Raw genomic sequence first — 14,830 nt, 5'->3', positions numbered from 1 at the left:
GATACACGCTCAGCTTAGTAGGTGCTCTATAAATAAATAAATAGTGATGGTGTTCTGAAAGAGGATCGCCAGTGAGTGTTCTCACTGCTTGTTGCCTTGTTGTCTTTTGCAGCTATGTATGCCCAAAGGGCTGGCATTCAAGACCCAGGCTGATCCCAGAGAGCCCCAATTCCATGCCTTTATTATCACAAGGGAGGATGGCTCTCGGACATTTGGGTTTGCCCTCACATTTTATGAAGAGGTGACTAGCAAGCAGATCTGCAGTGCAATGCAGACCCTCTACCACATGCACAATGCTGAGTATGATGTCCTACATGCTCCCCCTGCTGATGACAGAGACCAGAGCAGCATGGAGGATGGTGAAGACACTCCTGTGACCAAACTGCAGCGCTTCAACTCCTATGACATTAGCCGGGACACTCTCTACGTCTCTAAGTGCATCTGCCTCATCACACCCATGTCTTTCATGAAGGCATGTCGGAGCGTGCTGGAGCAACTCCACCAGGCAGTCACTTCACCTCAGCCCCCTCCACTGCCCCTTGAGAGCTACATATACAACGTACTCTACGAGGTGCCACTCCCACCTCCTGGCCGGTCCTTGAAGTTTTCTGGGGTCTATGGGCCAGTAATCTGCCAGAGACCAAGTACCAATGAGCTTCCCCTATTTGACTTTCCTGTCAAAGAGGTTTTTGAACTGCTCGGGGTGGAGAATGTGTTTCAGCTTTTTACTTGTGCCCTTCTGGAGTTTCAAATACTGCTCTACTCACAGCGTAAGTCAGTGCTTACTAGAGCCTTCTGCCTGCCTCAGGCTTCCTTGCTTTCCATGTTCAGATACAGTGAGGCTGACTGTAAAGGTTAAGAACTATTACAGTTTGAGCAAAACCCAGATCTTTTGCAGGTAGGTGGTGGGTGGCAAATTGATAGACATGAGAGGGCCAGTATTTCTGATTAACTATCTTCATGGCCTTTTGCTGGGCATTCCAGTCTTGGAGGGGAACATTGCTTCCTATGTCCCTTCTGATTGAAGTGAAAAGAGGGGTGGGTAGGAGGTGATGGTCACGGGAAGCTGACTTTCCATCAGTTCTGTTCTGTCATTCTGCAGAGTTATTTCTGCCTCTTCCTCAGCCTAGTAAAATTGAGGATTCACAAAGGATAATCCTTTATATATTGAGAAAATGTGGATGTGTTGCATCTTTTTGTTGTTTGCTTAACTGAATTGTTTTTATAAATGGGAGGTTGAGTGTAAGCAGCATATTTGGACAAAATAGTAAAGTAGATTAGAAAGAAACAGATGCTTACTTAATGAGCCAGGCTAGTAACATGAAATTCATTCATTCAGTACATATTTACTGAGAGTGCACTATGTGTCAGGCATTGTTTCAAGGGTAGTGGTGGACAAGACAGAAAAATTGTTGCTATAGTGGAACTTAAATTTTAGTGGGAGAAGAGAGGTGATTAAATAAATATATAAAATATGTAGTTTGTAAGGTACTTAATAAGGGTTAAAAAGAAAAATAAAACAGGGAAAGGGATAGTATTTGGGGAAGAGAAGTTCCAGTTTATAATAGGGTGGTTAGGTAGGCATCCCTGAGTGACCTGTTAATATCTGTAGGAAAAGTATTCCAGGCAAAGGGCACAGGAAGGATAAACGGTCTAAGACAAGAATGTGCTTCGTGTATTCAAGAATCAGAAGCTGGGTGGATGGAATGGAGTGAATGAGCAGGAGTATAGTAGGAGATGGTGTTAGAGACTTAACTGGAGGCCAGATGGTATAGAATCTTGTAGGCCATTGTAAGGACTTTGGCTTTTACTCTTAAATGGCTCCTAGATAGCCATCAGAGTTTTCAATTTTTTTTTACTTTTTATTTTAAAATAATTTCTAGCTTACGGAAGATTTGCGAGGAGTGTTCAAAGGACTCTTGTATAACCTATCCCAAATTCACCAATTGTTAACATTTTGCCACATTTGCTTTATTATGATCTCTCTCTGTGTGTGAACATAACTGAACCATTGAGAGTTATTGTGACTCCTAAATTCTCATGTGTTTATTTCCTAAGAATAAAAACATTCTCTTAAATAACTATCATTGATCAAATTCAGAAAACCTAACATTGAGACAATACTATATTAAAGTTTCTCTGGTAACCGATAATGTCTGTTATGATAATTTTAAAAAATTCCTTATTCAGGATCTAGTGCCATATCATGCATTGCTTTTAGTTGTGAGTTTCTCAGCTTTTGTCTTTCATGACATAGACATTTTTGAAGAGTACAAGCAAGTTATTTTATAGACTGTCCCTTAATTTGGTTTTGTCTGATGTTTTCATGATTAGATTCAGATTATAAATTTTTGCCTAAAATACCATAGAAGTGATGTTGTGCTTCTCTCAGTGCATTATATTAGGAGGCACATATTGTCAGTTTTCATGATTACAGGAGGCAGGCATATGATGTCATTTTGTCTCATTTTTGGTGATACTAATCTGCTCACTTGGTTAAGATGGTGTCTGTGGTTTCTTAACTGGAAAGTTATAATTTTTCCCTTGGTAATTAACATGTAAGTCGTGGGGAGATACTTTGAAACTAATTATTCTGTTCTTCTTTAAAGTTTTGCCTAACCATTTTTTTTTTTTAGTTTTTATTTTTTGAATTATATTTCAGTTTATGGATGCCTAATAGTTTAGCATCTATTGATGATTCTATTCTGAATCAGTTATTTCAAGGATAGTAGCAAAAAGGTGATTTTCTTTTTCTTTTCTTTTTCCTTTTGAGACAGGATCTCACTCTGCTGCCCAGGTTGGAGTTAAGTGGTGCCTTCATGGCTCACTGCAGCCTCGTCCTCCCATGCTCAAGTGATCCTCCCACCTCAGCTTCCCGTGTAGCTGGAACTACAGGCATGCATCACCATGCCTGGCTAATTTTTTATTTTTTGTAGACATGGGGTCTTGCTACATTGCCCAGGCTGGTCTCAAACTCCTGGGCTGAACCTCCTGCCTGGTTTCCCAAAGTGCTGGGATTACAGGCGCCACTGTGCCCAGCCTTAAATTTTTTTTTTTTTTAAAGAAATAGAGTCTTATTCTATCACCCAGGCTAGAGTGTAGTGGCACAATAATGGCTCACTGCAGTCTTGATATCCTGGACTCAAGTGATCTTCCCATCACAGCCACCCAAGTAGCTGGGACTACAGGTGCCCATCACCATGCCTGGCTAATTAAAAGAAATTTTTTTTTTTTTTTTTGTAGAGCTAGGGTCTTGCTTTATTGCCCAGGCTGGCAGAATAGTGGTTTTCAAACTATCTGTATTTATTAATTGGCATTATACCATAATGAAGAGTGTTTCTTTCTCCTTTGTTTATTATTGTATGGATTCATAGATTTTTATTTTACTCAGGTTATAATTCACTATAATTATTTATTTTGATGCTCAAATTTCCCAGATTTGGTCCATGGGCAAAGGAATGGACCTCCACAATGGCAGGGCTTTTGCTTTTTGCTCATTGATGGATTCCAAGCACTAAAACTGTGGCTGGTATATAAGGGTGCTCAATAAATGTTGTTAAATAAATGAATAACTTAGGCTTTTAACAGGATCACTCTGGCCATTATATTAAGAGTATATCCCCAAAGGGAGAATGGAAGAAAGCAAAGAGTTCCGTTAAGAGGTAATTTGTAATAATCCAGGTGAGAGGTGATGTCAGTGAGAACTAAGGAGATAACAGTGAAGCGCTGTGGAATGGTTGGGTTCTGGATATAGTTTGAAGGTGAAGTAATGGAAACTATGTTGAACTGAAGAGTGCATACCTCATATAAAGTGGATAGCCGCTAATTAGCTCCAGTTAATTCCTTGTGGGTATACTGGCCTGATGTTACTAAATATTCCAATAATTCATGAGGACCCAGATTTTTTACATGAAATCTCTGATTTTTAAATATTGGCAATAATGTTCTTTTTAAACACTGCAGGCCAAACAAAAAGCATCTGCTGGCTGAATGTAGTTCCTGAGGCTTCGCTTTGCAACTTCTAGTTTAAGATACGAAGTTACAACCTCCTGTCTCTGGGTGAAATATAGACTTGGACAAATCATATTGCTTTCCTAGCTATTTCTTGGCTGGAGCTTCATAAAAATACTTTGAAATGGAGAATTAGTTGAATAGGGAGGAACTTCTCTGGTTTAGAACAGAACAGAGAGGAGGAAACCAAACTATAAAGAGTGTTAGAAGATACAGTAGGCTTTTAGGCATTGGGGGTGTTTAGAGGCAAGGAAAGGATGATTGAAACAAATATGATGAACACAATGGAAAAATAACATTCTTCCATCTGAGTTTCTTTTGTATTTCCTAGAATATGGGTTACTGTATCCATAATAAGAATTTTAGGAGGTTTGAATGTAATTGAGATGGTTAGTATGTAGAATTGAATTTAACTTAGGACCTAAAGTCAGGCTCAGCATGGACAAGAGAAAGCTTTTTTCAGAAATTCCTGGATATTGCTGAGCCTGGCTGAGACCACAGTGGAGTGGATTACTTTTCATTGGATGTAAATTATGCTTTTTGTTGTTAATAGAGTGCTTTAAACAATTTAGGTTGGTTTTCTTGAAGTAGTTATATTAATGATCCAAAGACATCTTCCTTGTATGGATAAAAATCACTCTGGCCAAAAACAAGCTATCACCACTGCAGTTGATTTTGCCTGCTGCATGTCCTGCCCTCTGAATAGAAAAGAGGTGTTACACAGGGAAAAGGAATGCAGGCTGAATTGTAAGATTCTGAAAGTGTAACCCTTTGGAACGCTGAATTGGCAGTTTTAAGCAGTGTTTTCTTTTTGGTATAGGTCATTTTATTTACTTTTAGATAATATTTATTCTTTAGTCCATATAGAATTAGTGCTTTTTAATAGCATAATTTTTAATTGGTTGTTAAAAAATTATTATTACTTTTTTTGAGACAGGGTCTCATTCTGTCACCTATGCTAGAGTGCAGTGGCACAATCATGACTCACTGCAGCCTTGACCTCCCCAGACTCAGATGATCCTCCCACCTCAGCCTCCTGGGTAGCTGGGACTACAGGCATGTACTGCCGAGTCTGGCTAGTTTCTGTATTTTTTGTAGAGATGAGGTTTTGCCATGTTGCCCAGGCTGATCTTGAACTCTGGGCTTAAGCAATCCACCTTCCTTGGCCTCCCAAAGTGCTGGGATTACAGGCATGAGCCACTGCACCCGGCCTTATTTAAAAATTATATGCAGAACAGAAGCTCTTTATCTGAAGTGGCCTGGTAGAGTAGTTGACTGGAAACCAAAAAAGTCAGTTAAGTCACAGAATCCTAAAAATGATATGTACAATTAATTTTATAGTTAAACTATTTATTATTTATTATTATTTTTGAGACGGAGTTGGCTCTCGTCGCCTAAGCTGGAATGCAGTGGCATGATCTCGGCTCATTGCAACCTCCGCCTCCTGGGATCAAGTGATTCTCCTGCCTCAGCCTCCTGAGTAGCTAGGACACCACGCCTGGCTAATTTTTGTGTTTTTAGTAGAGATGAGGTTTCACCATGTTGGCCGGGCTGGTCTCGAACTCCTGATCTCAGGTGATCCACCAGCCTCAGCCTCCCAAAGTGCTGGGATTACAGGCGTGAGCCACCGCACCTGGCCTAAATAATTTAACTTAAAACATATAACTTTATAGTCACTAATCTTTGACGAAGGGTCCAGGCATTTCTCATGATTATGACTTCACAAATGAGATATCTGCACTTCTTGCATAAACCACACCCATAATACATTGACTAGATTTCCTAGTTACTTTACTTTTCTTTTTTCTTTTTTTTTTTTTTGAGGTGGAGTCTTGCTCTGTTGCCAGGCTGGAGTGCAGTGGCGCAATCTCGGCTCACTGCAACCTCTGTCTCCTGAGTTCAAGCAATTCTTCTGCCTCAGCCTCCTGAGTAGCTGGGACTACAGGTGTGCACCACCATGCCCACCTAATTTTTGTATTTTTGGTAGAGATGCAGTTTCACCATGTTGGCCGGGATGGTCTCGATTTCTTGACCTCGTGATCCACCCACCTCGGCCTCAAAAGTGCTGGGATTACAGGTGTGAGCCACTGCGCCCAGCCCTGGTTACTTTTTTTTTTTTTTAAAGTGGAGTGATAAAGAACCTTGCAAAAGAACATGAGCAGAGACTAATTCTAGATTTTTGTAGTGTTCCCTAGTTTTTTATTCTTAATTGCTTCATGGTATGCCTAATTCAATTACAGTGTTTTTTAGTGACTTTGTATTACTGAGTCTTTTAAAAGCATTTAATTTTGTTTCCAGAGAAACAGACATTCTTTCTTTTTGCCCTCAGATTTTACCATTTATTTACACAATATTTGGTTACGTTATATAATCCAGTAGTAAGTTCAGCTAGCACAGGTTTGGGAACAAATGAGTGGGAGCAATGTATGCTTTACTCAGAGTGGGGAAAATCAATCGGTAAAGTGAGTTGGCTAAGTGGAGGTTGGTAAGAAATCTCCAATGATATTTTACTATCTAAAGTAGTCTTTTACTGTAAAAATAATGATTGCTTAAGGCATATAATTAAAACAATTCCAAAGGGAATCAAATATTTTCCTCTCTTTTCTTCATATAGTAGCTGGATATCCAATTTTTTGTGTATCCTTAATGAAAATAATAGTTTTGAAAAACAAATAAATAATATGTGCACAAATAATGCAGATAAAGTTGAAAGTTCTGCCCAACTCCCTTTTTTTTAAGACGGGGTCTTGCTCTGTCACCCAGGCTGGAGTGCAGTGGCGCGATCTCAGCCCCCTATAGCCTCCACCTCCCGGGTTCAAGCAGTTCTTGTGCCTCAGCCTCCCGAGTAGCTGGGACTACAGGTACGTGCCACCACACCTGGCTAATTTTTGTATTTTTAGCAGAGATGGGATTTGCCATGTTGGCCAGCCTCGTCTCAAACTCCTGACCTCAAGTGAACTGGCCACCTTGGCCTCCCAAAGTGTTGGGATTACAGGCGTGAGCCACTGCACTCAGCCCCTTTTTCTTTGATCTAGTATCCTATCCCTGAGAAGTAATCTCTTAATTTTTAAAAATTCCCTCTTTTCCAGTATTTTTAATAATACACTATATATATATATTTTTTGAGATGGAGTTTCACTCTGTTGCCCAGGTTGGAGTGCAGTGGCGCGATCTTGGCTCGCTGCAACCTCTGCCTCCCGGGTTCAAACGATTCTTCTGCCTCAGCCTCCCTAGTAGCTGGGATTACAGGCACGTGCCACCACACCCAGCTAATTTTTGTGTTTTTAGTAGAGACGGGGTTTTGCTATTCTCGCCAGGTTGGTCTTAAACTCCTGACTTCAAGCGATCCGCCTACCTTGCCCTGCCAAGGTGCTGGGATTACAGGCATGAGCCACCACACCTGGCCTAATGTACTATTTTTTATGTTAGGTGTTGAATATATGTGTATTAATTTTAATATTCTTTAAGTTATACATATACACTATGAAATCTGTATGGTATATTAAAATAAAACTTGAAGCCAGGTGCGGTGGCTCACGCCTGTAATCCCAGCACTTTGAGAGGCCAAGGAGGACAGATCACTTGAGATCAGAAGCTTAAGACCAACCTGACCAACATGATAAAACCTCATCTCTACTAAAAATACAAAAATTAGCTGGGTGTGGTTGTACACACTTGTAATCCCAGCTACTCCAGAGGCTGAGGCACGAGAATCACTTGAACCCAGGAGGCAGAGGTTGCAGTGAGCAGAGATCACACCACTGCACTCCAGCCTGGGCGGCAGAGCAAGACCCTGTCTCCAATAAAATAATAAATAAATTAAATAAAATTTGAAAAAAGGCATTTCAGGAGTGTAAAATGAAGGGTAGAAATTTACAGCATTAGAAGAGTGTACAGCGAAGTGTGTAACTTCTACCTCTGCACCCTGGTTCTCTTTCAGGGAGGTTACCACTGTTTTCTGCTTACTTGTAGATATAGCCGTGTATATACTATATATATACTTTTCAAAAAGAACACAAATGGGAGCATACTAATCATTGTTTTGCAACCTCCCAGGATAGTTTATAATTGTTCATAAATACGTAGGAGCTGCCCTGTAGTTTGTTTAGAGGGGGCTTATTTATAGAGTGATTCCAAGTCTGATGTCTTTATCTGCACATACAAGTCATAAACATGGGCCGGGCACGGTGGCTCACACCTGTAATCCCAGCAGTTTGGGAGGCCGAGGTGGGTGGATCATTTGAGGTGAGGAGTTCGAGACCACCCTTGCCAACGTGATGAAACTCTTTCTCTACTAAAAATACAAAAATTAGCCAGGCATGGTGGCTCGTGCCTATAATCCCAGCTACTGGGGAGGCTGAGGCAAGAGAATCGCTTGAACCTGGGAAGCATAGGTTGCAGTGAGCCGAGATTGCGCCACTGCACTCCAACCTGGGTGACAGAGCGAGACTTTGTCTCCAAAAACAAAAAAAGTGCTGGGATTACAGGTTTGAGCCATTACACCCTGTTTAAAAGACATCCCTTTTTTTTGTTTTTTGAGACAATCTCGCTTAAAAGATATTCTTACTGCCCAGTAGCTTCCAAGGGTTTTAGGAGCTGTGTGTTTCAGGAACCGGGGAAAAGACCAAATAGATACATATTTATCACACTAGTAAAGTCATCTACAGGTTATACTCTTTGATTAGCTAGGAGCAAGGTGATAGGCAACTTTCAAAGCTTTATTAGTGAGCAAATGTAGGATGTTTTGCTAAACTACCTTAATACTTTTCAGCTTCTGTTCCCTTTGTACTGAGACTTCCTCATTTCCTAGAAAGTTTTTTGTTACTTACAACTACTTTATGAACCAAGCTGTGATTTAAATGGTGGAGTGGGTTTTTAGTGCATAACATCATTTTAATTCCTATGACAGCTCATTTGAAACCAGCCATTCCAGAAGGATTTTACTCATATGATTTAAAAATGTATATTTCTGCTTTGTCCTTAAATGCCTGAAACCATCATATCATTTGTGAATAGTAATTTGTAAAATTTAAGTTTTAAGCCAAGCGCAGTGGCTCATGCCTGTAATCCCAGCACTTTGGGAGGCCAAGGCAGGCGGATCACCTGAGGTTGGGAGTTCGTGACCAGCCTGACATGGAGAAACCTTGTCTCTACTAAAAAATACAAAATTAGCTTGGGTGGTGGCGCATGCCTGTAATCCCAGCTACTCAGGAGGCTGAGGCAGGAGAATCGCTTAAACCCGGGAGGCGGAGGTTGTGGAGCCGAGATCGTGCCATTGCACTCCAGCCTGGGCAACAACAGCAAAACTCCGTCAAAAAAAAAAAAAAAAAAGTTTTAACTAGTCAATTTTATTGGCTGTACCAATATATTTATTAGTCATTAAAAAAAAAAAAGGCTGGCTGGGCGCAGTGGCTCACACCTGTAATCCCAGCACTTTGGGAGGCCGAGGCGGGTGGATCACAAGGTCAGGAGTTCGAGACCAGCCTGGCCGAGATGGTGAAACCCTGTCTCTACCAAAAATACAAAATTAGCCAGGCGTGGTCGTGGGCACCTGTAATCCCAGCTACTCGGGAGGCTGAGGCAGGAGAATCACTTGAACCCGGGAGGTGGAGGTTGCAGTGAGCTGAGATGGCGCCACTGTACTCTAGCCTGGGCAACAGAGCAAGACTCCGTCCCAAAAAAAAAAAAGGCCTAGAAATTACATTCTGAAGATAAGCCAAATATGATCACGAGCCCATGAGCCTTCCCTTTAGGCTATGATCTCTGACCTATAACAAGAGTTTTGAGTCGCTAAAGTCAATCCTCTGAGTCTTTCAAGTTCTAGGGAAGCCTTTTTTTTTTTTTTAAGAAGGAGTCTAGCTCTGTCACTGGCTGGCGTGTGCAGCTGTGCAGTCTTGGCTCACTGCAACCTCTGCCTCCCAGGTTCAAGCAATTCTCACGTCTCAGCCTCCCAAGTAGCTGGGATTACAGGTGCATGCCACCACGCCCGGCTAATTTTTGTATTTTTAGTAGAGACGGGGTTTCACCATGTTGGTTGGCCAGTCTGGTCTCGAACTCCTGACCTCAAGTGATTCACCTGCCTCGGCCTCCCAAAGTGCTGGCATTACAGGCGTGAGCCACCATGCCCAGCCTCTAGGGAAGCTTTTTATTGAAACGTTAAAATAACATTTTTATGCTGTTCTTATTCAGGAAAGGTTGCCAGGTGTAGAGCAGACTTGGCTAGTGTGGAAAACCAGCTTCTGCATGCTTGGTGGTTCTTTGTGCTTGACTTCGCAGGCAAAGCTCACATAAGCTCCTTATAGGATGTTCTGCAGATGTATCTTAGTGAGAACTGAGCATGTTTTTGCTTCCATGCTGAATGGAGACCCAGAACCACTGTCTTTCTTTTTGTTCAGTTCTCCTACCCTCTTTCTTAAGAGGATCTACTTAACATTCTGTGGTAGTATTTGGAGCAAGATGTCATTAATTATTTTTGTTGTATTTCCATATTAGATTTTATTATGAGCAAGGACCTGTGTGTGTAGGTTTATTTCAATTTGTGGTCCACAAGGGTCTCTTGGTTGTCTCTTGGACACCCTCAAGGGAATCACATTGAGCATACCCTAGCTGAAGTTTATCGTGATCGTTTCTAAATAAGAAATTGTACTGAAAGTTTTAACTTACTGTTTGGAAAGCAAGTGCCTTGTTTTTGACTGATTTGTGTGTGTGCTTTTTTTGTTGTTGTTGACCCAGATTACCAGAGACTGATGACTGTGGCGGAGACGATTACAGCTCTCATGTTTCCTTTCCAGTGGCAGCATGTCTATGTCCCTATTCTCCCAGCTTCTCTCCTGCATTTCTTAGATGCTCCTGTTCCATACCTGATGGGTTTGCATTCCAATGGCCTGGATGACCGGTCAAAGCTGGAGCTGCCTCAAGAGGTGAGATCTTGAGTGTTGGTGCCTCTGGCCCCAATCCAGGATTGGGGAGAGAAGGGCTTTGGGATGAACCCAGCATGCATGATGTTACCAAGTTTATTTTCTTTTATTTTGGTGATTATGAATAACTTTTCAGGAAAAAAGTAAAAACAATGAATATTTAGTTCAATTTATGTCATCCCAGAGACACTTATTATCTTTATCAACTGACATATGTACATTGTAATTTCTGTATTTATGCTATTGTTTTTGTTTTGTTTTGCTTTTTAAGAGACAAGGTCTTGCTGTGTTACCCAGGCTGGGTGCAGTAGCATGATCGTAGCTTACTGTAGCCTTGAACTCCTGGGCTCAAGTGAGCCTCCTGACTCAGCCTCCTGAGTAGTTGGGACTAAAGGAGTGTGCCACGATGCCCAGCTAATTGTTTTTTTATGTCTTGTAGATGCAGGGTCTCACCATGTTGCCCAGGCTGGTCTCGAACTCCTGGGCTCAAGTAATCCTCCTGCCTTGGCTTCCCAAAGTGTTGGGATTATAGGCATGAGCCACTGTGCCTGGCTAATAAAAGAATTGATTTAAAATAATGTATTTCCTATTCCATTCTAAAGTAGATTTAAAGCATGATTAGAAATAAGATTTTTTATTTTTAATTTTTTTAGAATTACCAGCAGAACTGGTATGTTACTTTGTGGCTGTTGTGAAACTACCTGCAGGGAAGTGCTTTCCTACTTTGAATTTCTTAGTCGTTAGAAAGGCCTGGGAAGAAGACTTTGGAGTATACATACACTGGTGTCACCATGACTCTTCGTTTCCTCCTTCCACCACCATTTTTTTGGGGGTAGAGTTTTTTTTTTTTTTTTTTTGAGACGAAGTCTCGCACTGTCACCCAGGCTGGAGTGCAGTGACACAATCTTGGCTGACTGCAACCTCTGCCTTCCAGGTTCAAGTGATTCTCCTGCTTCAGTCTCCCAAGTAGCTGGGATTACAGGCGCCCACCACCACACCCGGCTAATTTTTTGTATTTTTAGTAGAGACGGGGTTTCACTCTGTTGGCCAGGCTGGTCTCGAACGCCTGACCTCATGATCCACCCGCCTCGGACTCCCAAAGTGCTGGGATTATAGGCGTGAGCCACCACGCCCGGCCGGGGGTAGAGATTTTTGTATATAAGTGAGGAATATAAGTGAGGGGCCCCAAGAAGAGAGCATTCTCATGGAACTGGATCTGGGCAGCACTGTGTCATTGGTCATGACTGGGCAGCATCTTTGATGAATACCCTGATAATTAGACCATGTCTGTGATATTTAAATTATAGTCAAATGCATCTCTGCTCTTTTCTCTCTTCTTTAGTTTTAGAATCAAAATGTCTTCCTTGTCTTCCTTGTAGCTTCTTCCATTTCTGCCCTTTTTTCTTCTTTGACTTTATAGAGCGTTGTGCTCTTTGGGGTGGAACAAGATTAATTAAGGAAAAAAAATCTAAATGATGGATAAAATCATTGAGTTGAGATAATATTGGGGTTTTTTGTGTACTTGCTTACTGTACCATACGTAAACCTGAAGAGTCGACTGGAGAAAGAAGAGCTTTTTGTTGTTTGCTTTAAACAAATGTCTATTTAATATTGACACAACTTAGTCAACCTAATTACGATTCTGTAAAGTCACAAAAAGAACAATAACAAAAAAATTGTTGAAGGTGGAAGGCCAAAGAGGCAAGCTATGTGCATACTTTAATACATAGGCCACTAAGCAAGAAGCCAGATTTCTCAGTTTTATTTTCCTCTTTGGCATCAGCTTTCTTTATACTTGGGGCAAATTCTGATCCCTCTAGGATTTTTCAGCGTTGTTCCCTATGTGCTTCATGTATACGGCTATACAAAGGGACCTCTGAGGGATCAACAGATTTCTTAATGGGACTGTTTAAGAAACCGTGGGTTGTTTAAGAAACCCAAAAGTTGGCCGGGTGTGGTGGCTCACGCCTATAATCCCATCACTTTGGGAGGCCGAGGCGGGCAGATCACCTGAGGTCAGGAGTTCGAGACCAGTCTGGTCAACATGGTGAAACTCCATCTCTACTAAAAATACAAAAAAATTAGCTGGGCATGGTGGTGCACGCCTGTAGTCCCAGCTACGTGGGAGGCTGAGGCAGGAGAATTGTTGAAGCCCGGAGCCAGAGGTTGCAGTGAGCCGAGATCGCGCCACTGCACTCCAACCTGGGTGGATCGCGCCACTGCACTCCAGCCTGGGTGACAGTGTGAGACTCCACCTCAAAAAAAAAACAGAAAAGAAACCCAAAAGTTCCCTCTGTTCTGGGCTATTGGAGCCTCCATGTTGCTGTATTCCCCATCCCTGCTATAAACTTTGCATCTGAGCTTCTGGCTCCCCTGTAGTCTGCTTGGGAAGGAGTGGTGACAGTGGAACAGTAGAATTAACTGTGTGTGCTTCATAAGTGGTTCTTGGGTTTCAGAGTCCTAGTTCATCCACACCTGTCTTCTGAAGGTCACACATTTGTGGGAGCAGTTATATAGCTGGATATTTTCTACCTTGATTTTTAGCAGATAAGCTCTGGGGTATCTGAGCCTATGTAGTTCCCGTGGAAAACCTTAGACTGGGGGAAGAGAGCTGGCTTTGAAAGACGACTTTGGGGTGTCTCAGAAATGACATGTTCATAGTAAAAAATGCTAACAGTGCACAAAAGCATAAACAATAAAATTAAAATTACCTCAAATTTTACCACCCAGAGATAAGTACTTTTGATATTTTGATGCACATCTTTAAAGTATGTGGTATCTTTTAACTACAGTCTTAGAAGGAAGCTTTGGGGCAGTGTATTAGTCCATTTTTACACTGCTGAGAAAGACATACCTGAGACCAGGCAGTTTACAAAAGAAAGAGGTTTAATGGACTTAGAGTTCCATGTGGCTGGGAAAGCCTCACAATCATGGTGGAAGGCAAGGAGGAGCAAGTCACGTCTTACATGGATGGCAGCAGGCAAAGAGAGAGCTTGTGCAGGGAAACTCCCCCTTATAAAACCATCAGATCTTGTGAGACTTATTCACTATCACGAGAACAGCGTGGGAAAGACCTGCCCCCATGATTCAACTACCCCCTCCTGGGTACCTCACACAACACATGGGAATTTAAGATGAGATTTGGGTGGGGACACAGCCAAACCATATCACTCTGCCCTGGCCCCTTCCAAATCTTATGCCCTCACATTTTATAACCAATCATGCCTCCCAACAGTCCCCCAAAATCTTATTTCAGCATTAACTCAAAAGTCCATAGTCCAAAGTCTCATCTGAGACAAGACAAGTCCTTTCCTTATAAGCCTGTAAAATCAAAAGCAAGTTAGTTACTTCCTAGATACAATGAGGGTACAGGCATTAGATAAATATTGCCATTCCAAATGAGAGAAATTGGCCAAAAACAAAGAGCTGCAGGCCCCATGCAAGTCTGAAATCCAGCGGGGCAGTCAAATCTTAAAGTTCCAAAATGATCTCCTTTGACTCCGTGTCTCATGTCCAGGTCACACTGATGCAAGAGGTGGATTCCCTGGCCGGGCACAGTGGCTCACGCCTGTAATCCCAGCACTTTGGGAGGCCGAGGCAAGTGGATCACCTGAGGTCGGGAGTTCAAGACCAGCTTGACCAACATGGAGATACGCCATCTCTACTTAAAACACAAAATTGGCTGGGCATGGTGGCACAAGCCTGTTATCCCACCTACTCGAGAGGCTGAGGCAGGAGAATTGCTTGAATCTGGGAGGTGGAGGTTGCAGTGAGCTGAGATTGTGCCATTGCACTCTAGCCTGGGTAACAATAGCGAAACTCCATCTCAAAACAAACAAACAAACAAACAAAAAAACCAAAAAAAAAAAACCAAACAACAGCAACAAAAAAAGAGGTGGGTT

General features: G+C 41.9%; 1 protein-coding gene across 12 annotated transcripts in view; it reads left to right on the top strand.

The window, feature by feature from the left end:
• Positions 1-14,830, top strand: part of DENND5A (DENN domain containing 5A) — a 129,600-nt gene that overhangs the window by 64,070 nt on the left and 50,700 nt on the right. For all 12 annotated transcript variants that reach the window (XR_010147136.1, XM_063782769.1, XM_054662071.2 and 9 more), the window contains 2 exons: positions 113-770; positions 10,744-10,931. Coding sequence is in view for 11 of the 12 variants with exons in the window: in XM_063782769.1 (XP_063638839.1) it covers positions 113-770; positions 10,744-10,931 (846 nt within the window). In the remaining variant the exon portion in view is untranslated. The remainder of the gene's footprint in view (positions 1-112; positions 771-10,743; positions 10,932-14,830) is intronic.

This window comes from Pan troglodytes, chromosome 9, assembly GCF_028858775.2.
Source record: "Pan troglodytes isolate AG18354 chromosome 9, NHGRI_mPanTro3-v2.0_pri, whole genome shotgun sequence".
NCBI classification, from domain to species: domain Eukaryota; kingdom Metazoa; phylum Chordata; class Mammalia; order Primates; family Hominidae; genus Pan; species Pan troglodytes.
Note: the sequence above shows the minus strand (reverse complement) of the source record. Positions and strands in the feature narration are given on the sequence as shown.